General features: G+C 39.0%; 1 protein-coding gene across 1 annotated transcript in view; it reads left to right on the top strand.

The window, feature by feature from the left end:
- PGM5 (phosphoglucomutase 5) overlaps nt 1-18237 on the top strand; it is a 196866-nt gene that overhangs the window by 27804 nt on the left and 150825 nt on the right. Inside the window, exons 4-6 of the mRNA XM_059411915.1 lie at nt 1451-1576; nt 16597-16787; nt 17427-17581. Coding sequence (XP_059267898.1) covers nt 1451-1576; nt 16597-16787; nt 17427-17581 — 472 coding nt within the window. The remainder of the gene's footprint in view (nt 1-1450; nt 1577-16596; nt 16788-17426; nt 17582-18237) is intronic.

The raw sequence follows: 18237 nt of genomic DNA, 5'->3' as shown, positions 1-18237 counted from the left end.
TGAAGCAGGCTCCCTGCTGAGCAGAGAGCCCGATGCGGGACTTGATCCCAGGACCCTGAGATCATGACCTGAGCGGAAGGCAGTGGCTTAACCCACTGAGCCACCCAGGCGCCCAAGGAAAAATATTTTTATTTATTTAAAAAAAAAGTTGATTTATTTATTTGACAGAGATCACGAGTAGGCAGAGAGGCAGGCAGAGAGAGACAGGGGAAGCAGGCTCCCTGCTGAGCAAAGAGCTGATGTGGGGCTCAATCCTAGGACCCTGAGGTCATGACCTGAGCTGAAGGCAGAGGCTTAACCCACTGAGCCACCCAGGTGCCCCTGAAAAATATTTTTAGATGGTATTTGACCAGGTGAAGGAATAGTTTCATCTATCTAATTATAACATATAACATTCCATCCATTAAATATTATAGCTGGAATTTACTGAAAATTATTAAAAGTGGATTGGTAATTTCCTTTGTGCAAGTTTAAGTATTTCAGAATTCCAAAGTAGTATGTATTTGAAAATTTTGAAAAACAACATACATATGTTTCAAAATTTAACTATGAACTTAAAAGCAGGGTTTATGGACAAATTTTCATGCTAAAAGAGTAAAATATCTAGTATTCTAGGAAAATACTTTCTTAGTATTAATTATATGTTGATAGCCAAGTTTGAAAAATATAATGGATTTTGCATTGTGTATATCTGTCAAATAAGTGGAAAAGACTAGTTTTGGGTTCCTGGTCACTGGGCGGTGCCAAACATTGAAGAATACTTATGTTTAATGAAGGTTTCTAAATATTTGGCATTCAGCCTGAAATGGGTACTGGGTTGGGCACACAGTACAAACTCAGGAATGTATCCTTCATCACCAATTCTAACCCTGGATTTGGTTGGCAAAATGGCATTTAGAAAATAAGGGCCAAAAAAGTGACCCCAAAAGTGCTAAAGTGACCCTTTAAGCCCCCTGAGTGATTCTTTGGCTTACCTCCACAGGAGAGGCACCTGGATGTGCCAAGATGTCTCTTAGCATTGAGCTGTATGCCTTCGTTGGGAGGGATGTGGTGGAAGGAAGATGGGATAAAAGGGTGCATATTTTATTCATTTGAGAGAGAGAAAGAGAGTGAGCATGAAAGGGGCCAGGGGCAGAGGGAGAAGCCGGCTCCCTGATGAGCAGAGGGCCTGATGTGGGACTTGATCCTGGGACTCCAGGATCATGACTTGAGCTGAAGGCAGTTGCTTAACCAACTGAGCCACCCAGGTGCCCAGTTTGTAGGATCTTGATTGTGCTTTAATTTTGTGACTTAGTGTATAAATGGATACTTGGCTTCCTGCATGATGGCTAGGGTTATAATGGGATTGTGGTCAGAACTTCATGCTATTAGGGTAGTGATTCTTTTTTACACTTCCCAGTATTTTCATGGGTATGGTCAATGATATTTCTCTTTACTCTTCTATCCTTAGTGGAGATAGTGGACCCAGTAGATATCTATCTCAACCTCCTTCGGACCATCTTTGATTTTAATGCCATCAAGAGTTTGCTGACAGGGCCCGGCCAACTGAAGATCCGAGTTGACGCGATGCACGGAGGTAAAGTCCTGGTCTTCTCCCATTTGGTGGATGAGAAATATTAAGGAGAACTCTACCCATGCTGGGTTTCTGAGATTATGAGGAAGATTGTATTTGTAGATATTCACACAACATGTGTATGTTCAGATATTTGGAATGTTCTGGAAAACCTCACAGTTTTAACTTCTCTCTCTCTTTTTTCTTACTTAGTTAAAAAAAAATATATATCATTTTTAATTGAAGTGTAGTTGACACATATTGTTAGGATAGTTTCAGGTGAACGACATAGTGATTTGACAGTTCTATATGTTATGCTCTGCTCACCACACATGTAGCTACCATCTGTCACCATGCAATGCTATTACAATACAATAGACTATATTCCTTATGCTGCACCTTTCATCTGCATGATTTATTCATTCCATAACTGGAAGCCTGGATCTCACACTCCTCTTCTTGCCTTTTGTGCAACCTCTCCCCAGTTCCCTGTCCTGGTAACTTCTCTCTTTTGAAGCAAATGAAGATAGTGGTGAAAAAAATGAGTCAGAGACGATGTCTATTTATGTGTGGAATGGATGGTTAATTGTAGTCATTTTAAAAAATCTATTTTTAAAAAATATTTATTTGAGAGAGAAAAAGAGAGTATAGGTGGAGGGGAGAAGCAGAGGGAGAGGGAGAGGGAAAAGCAGACTTCCCACTGAGCAGGGAACCTGACGTGGAGCTCGATCCCAGAACCCTGAGATAATGACCTGAGCCAAAGACAGATACTTAACTAACTGAGCCAGTCAGGTACCCCCGCAAAATCTATTTTGATCAGTGCACACACATATAGTTTAAGCAGTCAAGTAGTTCAAAGTTTATTTGAAAAGAATCTAAGCCCACCTCCCCACCAACTCTCTTTCACCCTCTCCATTCACTAAATCCAAGCACACTTCCCTCAACTAATTATATCATCATTTTGGTGAGATCAGTATCCAGTGTCTCCATTATTAGAACACTGCTGAGCCATGTAAAATACTGTAGTTATATTTTCTAACAGCACAATTCTTTTATTTCCTTTGTCCTGTTTTTGTATTGCATAGTTTTTGTTAGCTGTATTTACTGCTACTAACCCCCATCCTCTCCCAGAGTCTAAATTCTCATCTCATGCTCCTGATTTGCTCTACTCTGCCTGGGTTCCTTTCTGAGTTGCTCTTATCCTTATCATCATTCTAGTTATTCTCTTTATCCTTCCCTTGTGTTGACTCTCCTTCTATCTGGATCCTTTGCCTTGCATTTTTATGATTTACAAAATTCCTTTTGGAGGAACCCATTCTCCAGAAGCTCTGAAAGAAAAGTGATAGGAAGTAAATGGGTTGAGGCATTGCATACCTGGAAATGCCTTTCTTATTTCCTTCTCTTAATTGATATTATCTGGATATAGAACTCTACAATAGATATTATTTCCTTTCAGAAGTTTCAGGGCATTGCTGCATTGCCTTATAGCCATCACATTGAACTTGGGAAATCTGATGCTATTGTGATTTTTAATTGATGATATGAAATCTTTCCTTTTTCTTTTCAGGAGGCTTTTTGGGCCTTTGGCTTATCATCAGTGTTCCTACGTTTTGCAGTGTTGAGTCTTGATGTGGGACTATTTTCCTCTATTGTGCTGGGTTCCTGGCGGATCCTCTTAATCTGGAAACTTGAGTCCTTTAATTCTGGGAAATAACTTCTTGAGTGATTTCCTCTATTATTGCTGCCTTCCTTTCTTTCCAAAATGGTTATTTTTAAGTATTGAACTTACTGAACTAGTTCTTTAGTTATCTGATTCTCCCCTCTGCCCCTACCACCGATGTTCTCTTTCTTTGTTTTGTGCTCTGTTCTGGGAGGTTTCCTCAACTTTATCTCCAAGTCCTTCCATTATGTTTTTCAGTTCCATATTTTATTTCTAAACTGAACCAGGAAGAAATAGAAAACATGAACAGACCCATAACCAGCAAGGAAACTGAAGCAGTAATCAAAAATCTCCCAACAAAACAAGAGTCTGGGGCTGGACCATGAGGTATTCTACCAACATTTAAAGAAGAATTAATACCTATACTTCTTCTTTTTTTTTTTTTTTTTAAGATTTTATTTATTTATTTGAGAGAGAGACAGTGAGAGAGAGCATGAGCGAGGAGAAGGTCAGAGAGCGAAGCAGACTCCCCATGGAGCTGGGAGCCCGATGTGGGACTCGATCCCGGGACTCCGGGATCATGACCTGAGCTGAAGGCAGTCGTCCAACCAACTGAGCCACCCAGGCGTCCCAATACCTATACTTCTGAAGCTGTTTCAAAAAATAGAAATCGAAAGAAAACTGCCAAAGTCATCCTATGAGGCCAGTATTACCTTGATCCCAAAACCAGACCAAGACCTTGCCAAAAAGAATTAAAGATCAGTATCTCTGATGAACATGGATGTCAATTTCTCACCAAGATATTAGCCAGTAGGATCCAACAGTACATTAAAAGAATTATTCACCATGACCAAGTAGGATTTATTCCTTGGTTGCAAGGGTGGTCCAGTATCCGCAAATCAATCAGTGTGTTACACTACATTAATTAAAGAAAGATCCAGAACCATATGATCTTCTCTATTGATGCAGAAAAAGCATTTGACAAAGTACATCATCTTTTCTTAATTAAAACTCTTCACTGTGTAAGGATAGAAGGAACATACCTCAACATCATAAAAGCCATATGTGAAACCCCACAGCAAATATTGTTCTCAATGGGGAAAAACTGAAGAGCTTTTCCCCTAAGGTTAGGAATATGGCAGGGATGTCCACTCTCACCACTGTTGTTCAACATAGTATTAGAAGTCCTAGCCTCAACAATCAGACAACAAAAAGAAATAAAAGACATCTGAATCAGCAAAGAAATAGGCTCTCATTCTTTACAGATGATATGATAGTCTATGTGGAAAATACGAAAGACTGCAAATTGCTAGAATTTATAAAGGAAGTCAGCAATGTGACAGGATATAAAATCAATGCACAGAAATAAGTAGCATTTCTATACACTAACGATGAGACAGAAGAAAGAGAAATGAAGGAATCAATCCCATTTACAATTGCACCACAAACTATAGGATACCTAGGAATGAACCTAACCAAGAAGGCAAAGGATCTATACTCTGAAAACTAGAGGACACTCATGAAAGAAGTTGAGGAAGACAAAAATGAAAAAAATGTTTCATGCTCATGGATTGGAAGAACAAATATTGTTTAAATGTCTAGGAGAACCTGGGTGGCTCAGTGGTTTAAGCCTCTGCCTTCGACTCAGGTCATGATCTCAGGGTCCTGGGATCGAGCTCTGCATCGGGATCTCTGCTCAGTGGGTAGCCTGCTTTCCCCTTTCTGCCTAGATAAATAAAATCTTTAAAAAAAATGTCTATGCTACCTACAGCAATTTATATATTCAGTGTAATCCCTATAAAAATACCTTCAACATTTTTCACGAAGCTGGAAAATATAATCCTAAAATTTGTATGGAACCAGAAAAGATCTTGAATAGCCAAAGGAATGTTGAAAAAGAAAACCAAAGCTGGGGGGTGGCTCAGTGGGTTAAGCCTCTGCCTTCGGCTCAGGTCATGATCTCAGGTCCTGAGATCGAGCCCCACATTGGGCTCTCTGGTCAGTGGGGAGCCTGCTTCCCCCCACCCCTCGCCTGCTTCTTTGCCTGCTTGTGATCTCTGTCAAATAAGTAAATAAAATCTTAAAAAAAAAGAAATAAAAGAAAACCAAAGCTAGTGGCATAAAATGAAAGACTTCAAGCTCTATTACAAAGCTATAATCTTTGACACAGTATGGTACTGGCACAAAAACAGACATAGACCAATGCAACAGAATAGAGACCCCAGGGGCATCTGGGTGTCTCAGTGGGTTAAGCCTCTGCCTTTGGCTCAGGACATGATCTCAGGGTCCTGGGATCGAGCCCCGCATCAGGCTCTCTGCTCCGCGGGGAGCCTGTTTCCCCTTCTCTCTGCCTGTCTCTCTGCCTGCTTGTGATCTCTCTCTCCCTCTGTCAAATAAATAAATAAAACCTTTAAAAATTCTTTTTTTTTTAAAGATTTTTATTTATTTGACAGAGAGAGATCGCAACAAATGGTGTTGGGAAAATCAGACAGCCACATGAAGAATGACTCTGGACCATTTTCTTACACCCTACACAAAAATAGACTCAAAATGAATGAAAGACCTCAATGTGAGACAGGAATTTGTCAAAATCCTAGAGAAGAGTAAAGGCAGCAGTCTCTCTGACCTGCTAAGCATGTCTCTAAAGACAAGGGAGACAAAGGCAAAAATGAACTATTGGACTTCATCAAGATAAAAAGCTTTTGCCCAGTGAAGAAAACAGTCAACTGGGGCGCCTGGGTGGCTCAGTGGGTTAAGCCGCTGCCTTCGGCTCAGGTCGTGATCTCGGAGTCCTGGGATCGAGTCCCGCATCGGGCTCTCTGCTCAGCAGGGAGCCTGCTTCCCTCTCTCTCTCTCTGCCTGCCTCTCCATCTACTTGTGATCTCTCTCTGTCAAATAAATAAATAAAATCTTAAAAAAAAAAAAAAAAAAGAAAACAGTCAACAAAACCAAGAGACAACTTACAGAATGGGAGAAGATACTTGCAAATGTCTAAATAGATAAAGGGCTAGTATCCAAAATCTACAAAGAACTTAACAAACTTAACATGCAGAGTACAAATAAATCCAATCAAGAAATGGGCAGAAGACACAAACAGACATTTCTCCAAAGAAGATATACAAATGGCCAACAGACGCATGAAAAAAAATGCACCACATCGCTTGGTATCAGGGAACTACAAATCAGAACCACAATGAGACAGTATTTCAAACTGGTCAGAATGGCTAAAATTAATAAGCCAGGAAATGACAGATGTTGACAAGGATGCAGAGAAGGGGGAACCATCTCACACTGTTGGTGGAAATGTTAGCTGGTGCAGCCACTCTGGAAAACGTCACGGAGGGTCCTCAAAAAATTGAAAATGGAGCTATCCTATGACCCAGCAATCACACTACTGGGTATTTACCCCAATGATACAAATGTAGTGATTCAGAGGGACACTTGCACCCCAAAGTTTATAGCAGCAATGTCTACAGTAGCCAAATTGCGGGAAAAGCTCTTATGCCCATCAACAGATGAGTAAGTAAAAGAGATGTGGTATTTATACACAATGGAATATTACTCAGCCATCAGAAAAGAAATCTTGCCATTTGCAATAATAAACTAGAGGGTATTATCTAAGTGAAATAAGTTATTCAGAGAAAGACAATTATGTGACTTCATTCATATGTGAAATTTAAGAAAGAAAACAGGAGCATAACAGAAGGGAAGGAAAAATAAAGCAAGATAAAAACAGAGGGAGGAAAACCATAAGAAACTGTTAATCATAAGAAACAAACTGAGGGCTGCTGAGGGGACAGTGGGTGGTAGGATAGAGTAACTGGGTGATGGACATTAAGAGGGCAGAGGATGTAATGAGCACTGGGTTTTATATAAGACTGATGAATCACTGAACTCTACCTCTGAAACTAATAATATACACTGTATGTTAATTGAATTTAAATTCAAAAAAAGTAATACAAAAAAGAAGATAAAGTGCTGTAATATATTATATTTGTAATATAAATCCAAATAAATTTGTGTTTTTAAATACAAATTGTATTTGGCCACCAATTTTTCAAAAACAACATTAAATGTTATAAATTATATATAATATATAGCCTTTAGTGTCCAGATAAATACTTAAGCTTAATTGCTTATCAGAATTTTCTACTTGATATTTGCTTTATCATTTGTATTTTTTCCTGATTTTTAAAATTAATTATTTTTTATTAACATGTAATGTATTTTTTTTGCCCCAGAGGGTACGGGTTTGTACATCATCAAGCTTACATACTTCACAGCACTCACCATAGCACATACCCTCCCCAATGTCAATAACCCAACCACCCTCTCCACCCCCACCAACCCTCTGTTGTGTAAGTTAAGAGTCACTTATGGTTTGTCTCCCTCCCAGTCCCATCTTGTTTAATTTTTTCCTTCCCTACCCCACAAACCCCCCACTCTGCCTCTCCAATTATCTTTATCTGATTGACTTATTTCACTCAGCATAATACCCTCTAGTTCCATCTAAATTGCAGTTCCACATCATTGCAAATGGCAAGATTTGATTTCTTTTGATGGCTGGATAGTATTCCACTAGATATATATACACACACATACCACATCTTCTTTATCCATTCATCTGTTGATGGACGTCTAGGTTCTTTCCATAGTTTGGCTGTTGTGGATACTGCTGCTATAAACATTTGTGTGCACGTGCCCCTTCGGATCATTACATATGTATGTTTGGGGTAAATACCCAGTAGTGCGATTGTTGGGTCATAGGGTACCTCTATTTTCAGCTTTCTGGGGAACCTCCATGGTGTTTTCCAGAGTGACTGCACCAGCTTGCATTCCAACCAACAGTATAGGAGGGTTCCCCTTCTCCATATCCTCTCCAACATCTGTCATTTCCTGACTTGTTAATTTTAGCCATTATGACTGATGTGAGGTGGTATCTTATTGTGGTTTCGATTTGTATTTCCCTGTTGCCAAGTGATCTTGAACACTTTTTCACATGTCTGTTGGCCATTTGTATGTCTTCTTTGCAGAAATGTCTGTTCATGTCCTTTGCCCATTTTTTGACTAAATTATTTGTGCTTTGGGTGTTGAGTTTGATAAGTTCTTTCTAGATTTTGGATACTAGCCCTTTATCTGATATGTCATTTGCAAATATCTTCTCCCATTCTTCTGTTCATTGTCTTTTGGTTTTGTTGACTGTTTCTTTTGCTGTGCAAAAGGTTTTGATCTTGATGAAATTCCAATAGTTCATTTTTGTCCTTGCTTCCCTTACCTTTGGCAATGGTTCTAGGAAGAAGTTGCTGTGGCTGAGGTTGAAGAGATTGCTGCCTTGTTCTCCTCAAGGATTTTGATGGATTCCTGTCTCACATGGAGGTCGTTCATCCATATGGAGTCTATTTTTGTGTGTGGTGTAAGGAAATGGTCCAGTTTCATTCTTCTGCATGTGGCTGTCCAGTTTTCCCAACACCATTTGTTGAAGAGACTGTCTTTTTTCCATTGGGCATTCTTTCCTGCTTTGTTGAAAATTAATTAACCATAGAGTTGAGGGTCTATTTATGGGCTCTCTATTCTGTTCCATTGATCTATGTGTTTGTTTTTGTGCCAGTACCATACTGTCTTGATGATGACAGCTTAGTAATAGAGCTTGAAGTCTGGAATTGTGATGCCACCAACTTTGGCTTTCTTTTTCAACATTCTTTTGGCTATTTGGGCTCTTTTCTGGTTCCATATAGATTTTAGGATTCTTTGTTCCATTTCTTTGAAAAAAATGGATGGTATTTTGATAGGGATTGCATGTAGATTGCTTTAGGTAGCACAGACATTTTCACAATATTTGTCCTTCCAATCCGTAGCATGGAACGCTTTTCCATTTCATTTTGTCTTCCTCAATTTCCTTCAAGAGTACTTTATATTTTTCTGAGTACAGATTCTTTGCCTCTTTGGTTAGGTTTATTCCTAGGTATCTTATGGTTTTGGGTGCATTTGTAAATGGCATCGACTCCTTAATTTCTCCTTCTTTTGTCTTTCTGTTGGTGTATAGAAATACAACTGATTTCTGTGCATTGATTTTATATCCTGACACTACTGAATTCCTGTATGAGTTCTAAAAGTTTTGGAGTGGATTCTTTTGGGTTTTCCATATAAAGTATCATATCATCTGCAAAGAGTGAGAGTTTGACTTCTTCTTTGCTGATTCAGAGGCCTTTTATTTCTTTTTGTTGTCTGATTGCTGAGGCTAGGACTTCTACTACTACTATGTTGAATAGCAGTGGTAACAGTGGACATCTCTGCAGTGTTCCTGAGCTTAGGGGAAAAGTTTTTTTCCCCATTGAGAATGATATTTGCTGTGGGTTTTTCATAGATGGCTTTGATGATATTAAGGTAGGTACCCTCTATCCCTACACTTTGAAGAGTTTTGATGAAGAAAGGATGCTGTACATTGTCAAATGCTTTTTTAGCATCTATTGAGAGTATCATATGGTTCTTGTTCTTTCTTTTATTAATGTATTGTATCACATTGGTTGCTTTGTGGATGTTGAACCAACCTTGCAGCCCAGGAATAAATCCCACTTGTTCGTGGTGAATAATCCTTTTAATGTACTGTTGAATCCTACTGGGTAGTATTTTGGTGAGAATTTTTGCATGTGTGTTCATCAAGGATACTGGCCTGTAATTCTCCTTTTTGATGAGATCTTTGTCTGGTTTTGGGATCAAACTCATAAAATGAGTTTGGAAGTTTTCCTTCCATTTCTATTTTTTGGAACAGTTTCAGGAGAAGAGGTATTAATTCTTCCTTAAATGTTTGGTAGAATTCCCCTGGGAAGCTGTCTGGCTCTGGGCTCTCATTTGTTGGGAGATTTTTGATGACTGCTTCAATGTCCTTACTTCTTTACTGGTTATGGGTCTGTTCAGGTTTTCTATGTCTTCCTGGTTCAGTTTTGATAGTTTATATGTCTCTAGGAATGCATCCATTTCTACCAGATTGTCAAATTTGCTGGTGTATTGTTGCTCGTAATATGTTCTTATAATTGTATTTCTTTGGTGTTGGTTGTGATCTCTCTCTTTCATTCATGATTTTATTTATTTGGGTCCTTTATCTTTTCTTTTTGATAAGTCTGGCCAGGGGTTTATCAGTCTTATTAATTCTTTCAAAGAACCAGCTCCTAGTTGTGTTGACTTATTCTATTGTTTCTTTGGCTTCTATTTCATTGATTTCTGCTCTGATCTTGATTATTTCTCTTCTCTTGCTGGGTTTAGGCTTTCTTTGTTGTTCTTTCTCCAGCTCCTTTAGGTGTAGGGTTAGGTTGTGTATTTGAGACCTTTCTTGTTTCTTGAGAAAGGCTTGTATCGCTATATATTTTCCTCTCAGGACTGCCTTTGCTGTGTCCCACAGATTTTGAAACGTTGTGTTTTCATTATCATTTGTTTCCATGAATTTTTTCAATTCTTCTTTAATTTCCTGGTTGACCCATTCATTCTTTAGAAGGATGCTGTTTAGTCTCCATGTATTTGGGTTCTTTCCAAATTTCCTCTTGTGATTGAGTTCTAGCTTCAGAGCATTGTTGTCTGAAAATATGCAGGGAATGATCCCAATCTTTTGGTACCGGTTGAGACCTGATTTGTGACCCCTGCAGGATGTGATCTATTCTGGAGAATGTTCCATGTACACCAGAGAAGAATGTTTATTCTGTTGCTTTGGGATGAAATGTTCTGAATATATCTGTGATGTCCATCTGTTCCAGTGTGTCATTTAAGGCCTTTGTTTCCTTGTTGATTTTTTGCTTGGATGATCTGTCCATTTCAGTGAGGGGGTTTTTTAAGACCCCTACTATTAATGTATTATTGTTGATGTGTTTCTTGGATTTTGTTATTAACTGGTTTATATAGTTGGCTGCTCCCATGTTAGGGGCATAGATATTTAAAATTGTTAGATCTCCTTGTTGGACAGCCCTTTAAGTATGATATAGTGTCCTTCCTCATCTCTTATTATAGTCTTTGGCTTAAAATCTAATTGATCTGATATAAGGATTGCCACCCCACCTTTCTTTTGATGTCCATTAGCATGGCAAATTGTTTTCCACCCCCTCTCTTTAAATCTGGAGGTTCCTTTGGGTCTAAATGAGTTTGGGTCTAAATTGAGTTTCTTGTAGATAGCATGTTGATGGGTTTTGGTTTTTTATCCATTCTGATACCATGTGTGTTTTGATTGGGTTCATTTAGCCCATTTATATTCAGGGTAACTATTAAAGTAGTGCCATTGTGTTGCCTGTTACTCTATATTGTTTCTGTTCCTTTCCAGTCTACTACTTTTAGGCTCTCTCTTTGGTTAGAGGACCCCTTTCAATATTTCCTGTAGGGCTGATTTGGTGTTTGCAAATTCTTTTAGTTTTTGTTTGTCCTGGAAGCTTTTTTATTTTATTTTTTTTAAGATTTTATTTATTTATTTATTTATTTGACACAGAGTGAGAGAGATCATAAGTAGGCAGAGAGGCAGGCCAAGAGAGAGGGGAAGAAGCCTCCCTGCTGAGCAGAGAGCCCGATGTGGTGCTTGATCCCAAGACCCTGAGATCATGACCTGAGCTGAAGGCAGAGGACTTAACCCACTGAGCCATCCAGGCACCCCTGTCCTGAATGATTTTTATCTCTCCTTTTATTTTCAGTGATAGCCTAGCTGGATATAATATTCTTGGCTATATATTTTTCTAGTTTAGTGCCCTGAATATATCATGCCTGTTCTTTCTGGCCTGCCAGGTCTCTGTGGATAAGTCTGCTGCCAATCTAATATTTCTACCACTGTATGTTACAGACTTCTTGTCCTGAGCTGCTTTCAGAATTTTGTCTTTGTCACTAAGACTTGTAAGTTTTACTATTAGATGACAGGGTGTGGACCTATTTTTATTGATTTTGAGGGGGTTTCTCTGTGCCTCCTGGAGTTTGATGCTTGTTTCCTTTGCCATATTAAGGAAATTCTCTACTATAATTAACTCCAATATACCTTCTGACCCTCTGTCTCTTTCTTCTCTTCTGGAATCCCAACTATTCTAATAGTGTTTCATCTTATACTATCTTTTATCTCTCAAAGTCTTCCCTTGTGGTCCAGCAGTTGTGTGTCTTTCTTTTGCTTAGCTTCTTTATTCTCCATCATTTGGACTTCTATATCACTAATTCTCTCTTCTGCCTCATTTATCCTAGCAGTAAGAGCCTCCAGTTTTGATTGCACCCCTTTAATAGCTTTTTTATTTTAACTTGGTTAGATTTTAGTTCTTTTATTTCTCCAGAAAGTGTTTCTCTAATATCTTCCATGCCTTTTTTGAGCACAGCTAGCACCTTGAGAATCGTCATTCTGAACTCTAGTTCTGACATATTACCAATGTCTGTGTTGATTAGGTCTCTGGCCTTCGGTACTGCCTCTTGTTCTTTTTTTTTTTCTTTTTTTTTTTTTGTGGTGAGTTTTTCCACCTTGTCATTTTATCCAGATAAGAATATATGAATGAGAGAAAATACTAAAAGTGTGGCAAGGACCCCAGAAAAATGTATGCTAACCAAATCAGAAGAGATCCAAATCAGGAGAAGAAAGGGGGAAAAAAGAAAGAAAAAATATATAAAATAAAAAATTATACATATATATTAGACTGGTGACTAGAACAAAGCCACTGACTTGATTTTGGGTGTATTTTGGTCTTACAAGAAACTATCTCCCAAAATTCTAATGGAAGAAAAACTTGTATATATAGTAAAAGAAGGGTAAACATGATGATTGTTAAGATGAAAATTAAAAAAAAATTAAAATAGGAATTGATAAGTTGGTTGGAAAAAGAAAAAAAAAAGAGTAGGGAATGTGCTCAGGCTGGAGACTAAAACAAAGCCATGTGCTAGACTAGAGTATATTTTGAGCTATTAGAAGAAATTGTATCCCAAAATTTTTAGAAATATATATATATATATATATACAGACACACACACAAATAAGGTTAAATACAGCGAAGTGATAAAATATGACTATAAAAATGAAGGTTTAAAAAAACTTTTTAGGAAAGGTATTGTTAAGATAAACTAGTTAGAAAAGGTTAAAAGAGGAATGAGGAAAGAAACATTAAGAAAATAGAATAAGAAAAAAATAAAATTAAAAAAAATTTAACTTTGCAAGAGTAAAGGATCATGGGTAAAAAGCCATGAATTTTGTGTCACTTTCCCCTAGCTCTGGAGTTCCGCAGTTCTCATTGATTAGTAAACTTGGTCTTGGCAGAATGTTCTTGCTGATCTTCTGGAGTAGGGGCCTGTTGCAGTGATTCTCAAATGTCTTTGTCTGAGGTGGAATTGCACTGCCCTTGCCAGGGGCTTGGCTAAGTCATCTGCTCAGGTTCATGCTCAGGAGCTTTTGTTCCCTGAATGCTTTCTGTAGAGCTTTGGAAGACAGGAATGAAAATGGCGGCCTCCCAATCTCCGGCTCAGAGGAGCCGAGGGCTCGGGACTGCACTCCTCAGTGCACCCTCAGAGAAAAGCAGTCCGTCACTCCCATCTCCCTGGTCTCAGGCTGCGCTCTAAGCTGACCCGACCTGTGACCGAGTGTTTCTATCTCTTGCGCTTGGCCCCATTTGGAGTCTTCAAACCCAGCAGATTGCTCTTGCACTGCTCCTCCCAGAGCAGACAGGTGAGTCTCCCTGGATATGCCACTTGTGGGGTCCCTACTTGAAGAGCAATTGCCCAACTGTGCCTCAGATCATGGTTTAAGGTAACCCCAAGCTGAAAGCCCTCTCCTCAGCTCCGTCTATGTAGTCAACTTCCCTGCTTAATACCTGCAAGCTCTGCCACATTCAGACACCCCCAATCTTTCTGTGACCCCACTGGACCTGAGACCACACTGTCCCCTTGAGGGCTCCACCCCCGCTTAGCCTCTAGAGCCATGTCCTTCAGTGGAGCAGACTTCTAATTGTTCTGATTTTATGCTCTGCTGCTCTACCACTTGCCGGGAGCTGCTCCTTTCCCCTGCAGTCTCTCTCCTCATTGCTTCGGATTTACTTCTCCGCATGTCCTACCTTTCAGAAAGTGGTCGATTTTCTGTTCTTAGAATTGCTGCTTTTCTTCTCTTTGAGCTCTTAATGAGTTTGTAGGTGTTTGGAATGGTTTGATTCCTATCTAGCTGAACTCCTGGGATCTGATGTCATTTCAGTCTGCTACTACTCTGCCATCTTGCCTCTCTCCTATCATTTGTATTTTATTTCAAGGATATAATTAATAGTAAGATTGTTTTTTATGGGTGTCTCAATCGGTTAAGCATTTGACTTGGGCTCAGGTCATAGTCCCAGGGTTCATAAGGGAAATTGCTTCTCCTTCTGCCCTTCCCCTGGCTTTCTCTCCCTCTCTCTCACCTACTCTCAAATAAATACATAAAATCTTTAAAACGAAAGATTTTTTTATAGACCTTTATATTTATAAGTATTTAATATCCAATAATTATGATAATTGTATTATATAATTAAAAAGTTGACTTAAAAAAATGTTCCTGATCTATATTTAAGAGTTTTCTTCTCCCTGTATAGTTTCTGTCTGTTCTAAGTTGCTCTTTACTCTTTTTGTTTTGATCTCATGTTAATTGCCCTTTTCAAAAGTTTAGTGATCCTTGGCTGCCTGGCACATTTAAGAATGAGGCACCAATAATTTTGTTGGGAGATCTGAACACATGTGTGGAGCTCATCCTCCATGGGCTTTATTTTGACGTCATCTGTTGGCTTGTTTTGTTCTTTCTTATTGGGATGATCATATTCCTCAGAAAGGGATTTTTAGGTTCTTCCCCATTAACTGGCCTTGAGGGAAGACAGTTTCTCTTTCTTTTTTTTCTTTTTTCTTTTTTTAAAGATTTTATTTATTTATTTATTTGACAGAGAGAGATCACAAGCAGGCAGAGAGTCAGGCAGAGAGAGAGAGAAGGAAGGAGGCTTCCTGCTGAGCAGAGAGCCCCAATACGGGGCTCTTCTGGACAGGCAAAGTCAAAAGATGTTCACTATTTGAGGGTTGGGTTAGTGGAAATTAATTAGAAAAAAAATGTTTTATATATATTTCAGCTAACAGGATTTATGCATTCCCCAAATGTGCTCTATATATTCTACCTCAGGCTCCATTCCTTTGTTCATAATGTCCTTTCCATTTGAATGGCATTCCTATCCCCCATCTCTATCAATTTTATATTCTTTTTTATTTTTATTTTTATTTTTTTTTTAAAGATTTTATTTATTTGTTTGACAGAGAACACAAGAAGGCAGAGAGGCAGGCAGAGAGAGAGAGAGAGAAGCAGGCTCTGCACTGAGCAGAGAGCCCGATGCGGGGCTCGATCCCAGGACCCTGGGATCATGACCTGGGCTGAAGGCAGAGGCTTTAACCTGCTGAGCCACCCAAGCGCCCTTATATTCTTTTTTAAAAAGGATTTTATTTATTTATTTGACAGAGAGAGAGATCGCAAGTAGTCAGAGAAGCACGCAGAGAGAGAGGGGGAGGAAGCAGGCCTCCCCTCTGAGCAGAGAGCCCGATGTGGGGACTCAATCCCAGGACCCTGGGATCATGACCTGAGTCGAAGGCAGAGGGTTAACTCACTGAGACACCCAGGCGTCCTATCAATTTTATATTCTTTCTTTCTTCAAATCTCTCCAAAAAAGCTACCTCCTTCTTGAAACTTTTACCTGTGGTTGTTTCTTCTTGAAAGCCATCAGATCTAATTATTTCATAAGTTTCCATTGCAGAGCACCAGTCTTATTTCTGTAATCACTCACCTGTAGATTTAACTCATCCCTCTACTGTATTCGGAGCCCAGTAATTTAGAAAACTGTGATTTGCATTGCTTGAATATGATGTTTCTATTCTTAAGATAGGAATTCCATATTAGGTGCTCCATAAATATATGTTCAACTGGAAAATACCATTCCTTAGCATTTATTGTGTAAAATATGCTTAGTTTTACATGCTTCCATTGTTTACATTTTCTAGTTATATTCTTGGCAGAGTTAGAATGATTGCAGACTCAGGGAACATTGCTAGAGCCTTTAGTGCTTTTGCATATATTTAGCCAAATTTTTTAATACATAAAAAGCAACACACATTGGATCATTATTAAGTAGTTGGTTTCTTTCTGGCAACATACTAGAAAAGTTTTGGAGAAAAATTTTATACAACTGACTATTGAATACATCTATATGCCCAACACTGCAACTGGCACATGGTGGGCACTCAGTGAGTAGTAGATGAAGTAAGTATCACTCCGTGTTGCATCTTGACAAAGCCTGTAGAACTTGTTTCCTGTGCTATTAAGTGACCTTTCTTGTTTTAAACAGAACCGAACATTTTTGGAGGTTTCTGCCAAGATCTCATGTTGCCGCATATCTCTTTTTAGTCATGGGACCCTATGTGAGAAAAGTCCTGTGTGATGAGCTGGGAGCTCCAGCCAATTCTGCAATAAACTGTGTCCCCTTGGAAGATTTTGGAGGGCAGCCTCCTGACCCAAACTTGACGTATGCAACAACCCTTCTGGAAGCTATGAAAGGAGGAGAATATGGATTTGGAGCTGCATTTGATGCTGATGGGGTAAGTAAGAAACTTTTCTGCCTGCCGACCCTTTTACGAGATAATATTGGAAGCCAGAGAATTCATGGGGCTGGCTGATATGTATGGGGCATTCGAACCCTAACTGGCTCTGCATCTGTTCTTCTTTTTTTTTTTTTTCTCTCTCTTTTTTTTTTTTTCTGTTCTTCTTTTCAATGGCTCTTCCGTATTGCAGTTAAACAGCTTTTACTTTTCATAGTTCCAGGGTAGCATTATGTTATAAAAAAGTTATTACTTTTAAAAATATTCATGCAATATATCTTTATTTATGGTTGGCTTAGTTAAAACCACCACATTAAGAAACTAGGTATTTCAGCAATAATTCTTGTTCTCCGTTATATTTGAGGGAGGGTATGGGATGAGTATATGAAGGCTACTGATGCTTGAGGTAGTCATCCGCATTCCAACAGGTGGGACACATTCCAAACTGTGTCATGGTCCTGGGCCCTACAATACTCAAGAATTTACAAGAAGGTTTCTCATGCCCTCCTTGGCTTCATTCAAGTTGTTTTCGGTTGTTTAAATATAGGATGGTGGTTGAGTAGCTTGTGATGATTATGGGAATGGGAAGCTAGCAGCAGATGCCTCTCTCTGATCTTTGTCACCTGTTCCTTCTGGCAGGACCGTTATATGATCCTGGGCCGAAATGGCTTCTTCGTGAGCCCTTCTGACTCACTGGCCATCATTGCTGCCAACCTCTCTTGCATTCCATATTTCCGTCAGATGGGGGTTCGAGGGTTTGGAAGGAGTATGCCCACCAGCATGGCCCTGGACAGGTAAGCAAGGATGTCACCTTGAAGAACTTCATGGTAGGCTTCTGATGTCAGTGTCGCCTTTGTTGTTAGCTGTCACTCATTCTCTCCTGCTCTGGTGGCAACTGTGGGAAGTATGGGAACTTAGAGACATGTATAGTGCCGGGGAGGGGCATGGAGAATCAGGTGGCCTGAACTCGATTCTTGGTACCACTTCTTAGCTGTGGGAACTTGAGGGACATGTGATCGCTGTGCCTTTTTTTTTTTTTTTCTTGTCAGTCTTTTTTATTTTAGCAATTCTAGTGAGTGCAAAATATTATTTTCTTTTTAAAAAATTGAAGTATAAGTACCATATACTGTTATATTACTTTCGTACGTACAATATAATCCAACAATTCTATACATTACTCAGTGCCCATCATGATGAATGGCCTCTTGGTCCCCTTCACCTCTTTCACCCTCCCCGTCCCCCACTTCCCCGTTGGTATCTGTCAGTGTGTTCTCTGTTCTTAAGAGTATGGTTTTTTTCTTTTTTTGTTTTATTTTGGTTTTGTTTCTTAAATTCCACATTTGAGTGAAATCATATGGTATTTGTTTTTCTTTGATTTACTTATTTCACTTAACATTATATTTAATAGCTGGGTAATATTCCATTTTATATGTATACCATTTCTTCTTTA

The sequence above is a fragment of the Mustela nigripes genome, chromosome 9 (genome assembly GCF_022355385.1).
Source record: "Mustela nigripes isolate SB6536 chromosome 9, MUSNIG.SB6536, whole genome shotgun sequence".
NCBI lineage: Eukaryota > Metazoa > Chordata > Mammalia > Carnivora > Mustelidae > Mustela > Mustela nigripes.
The sequence above is the reverse complement of the archived record's forward strand: the minus strand, read 5'-3'. Positions and strand labels throughout refer to the sequence as shown.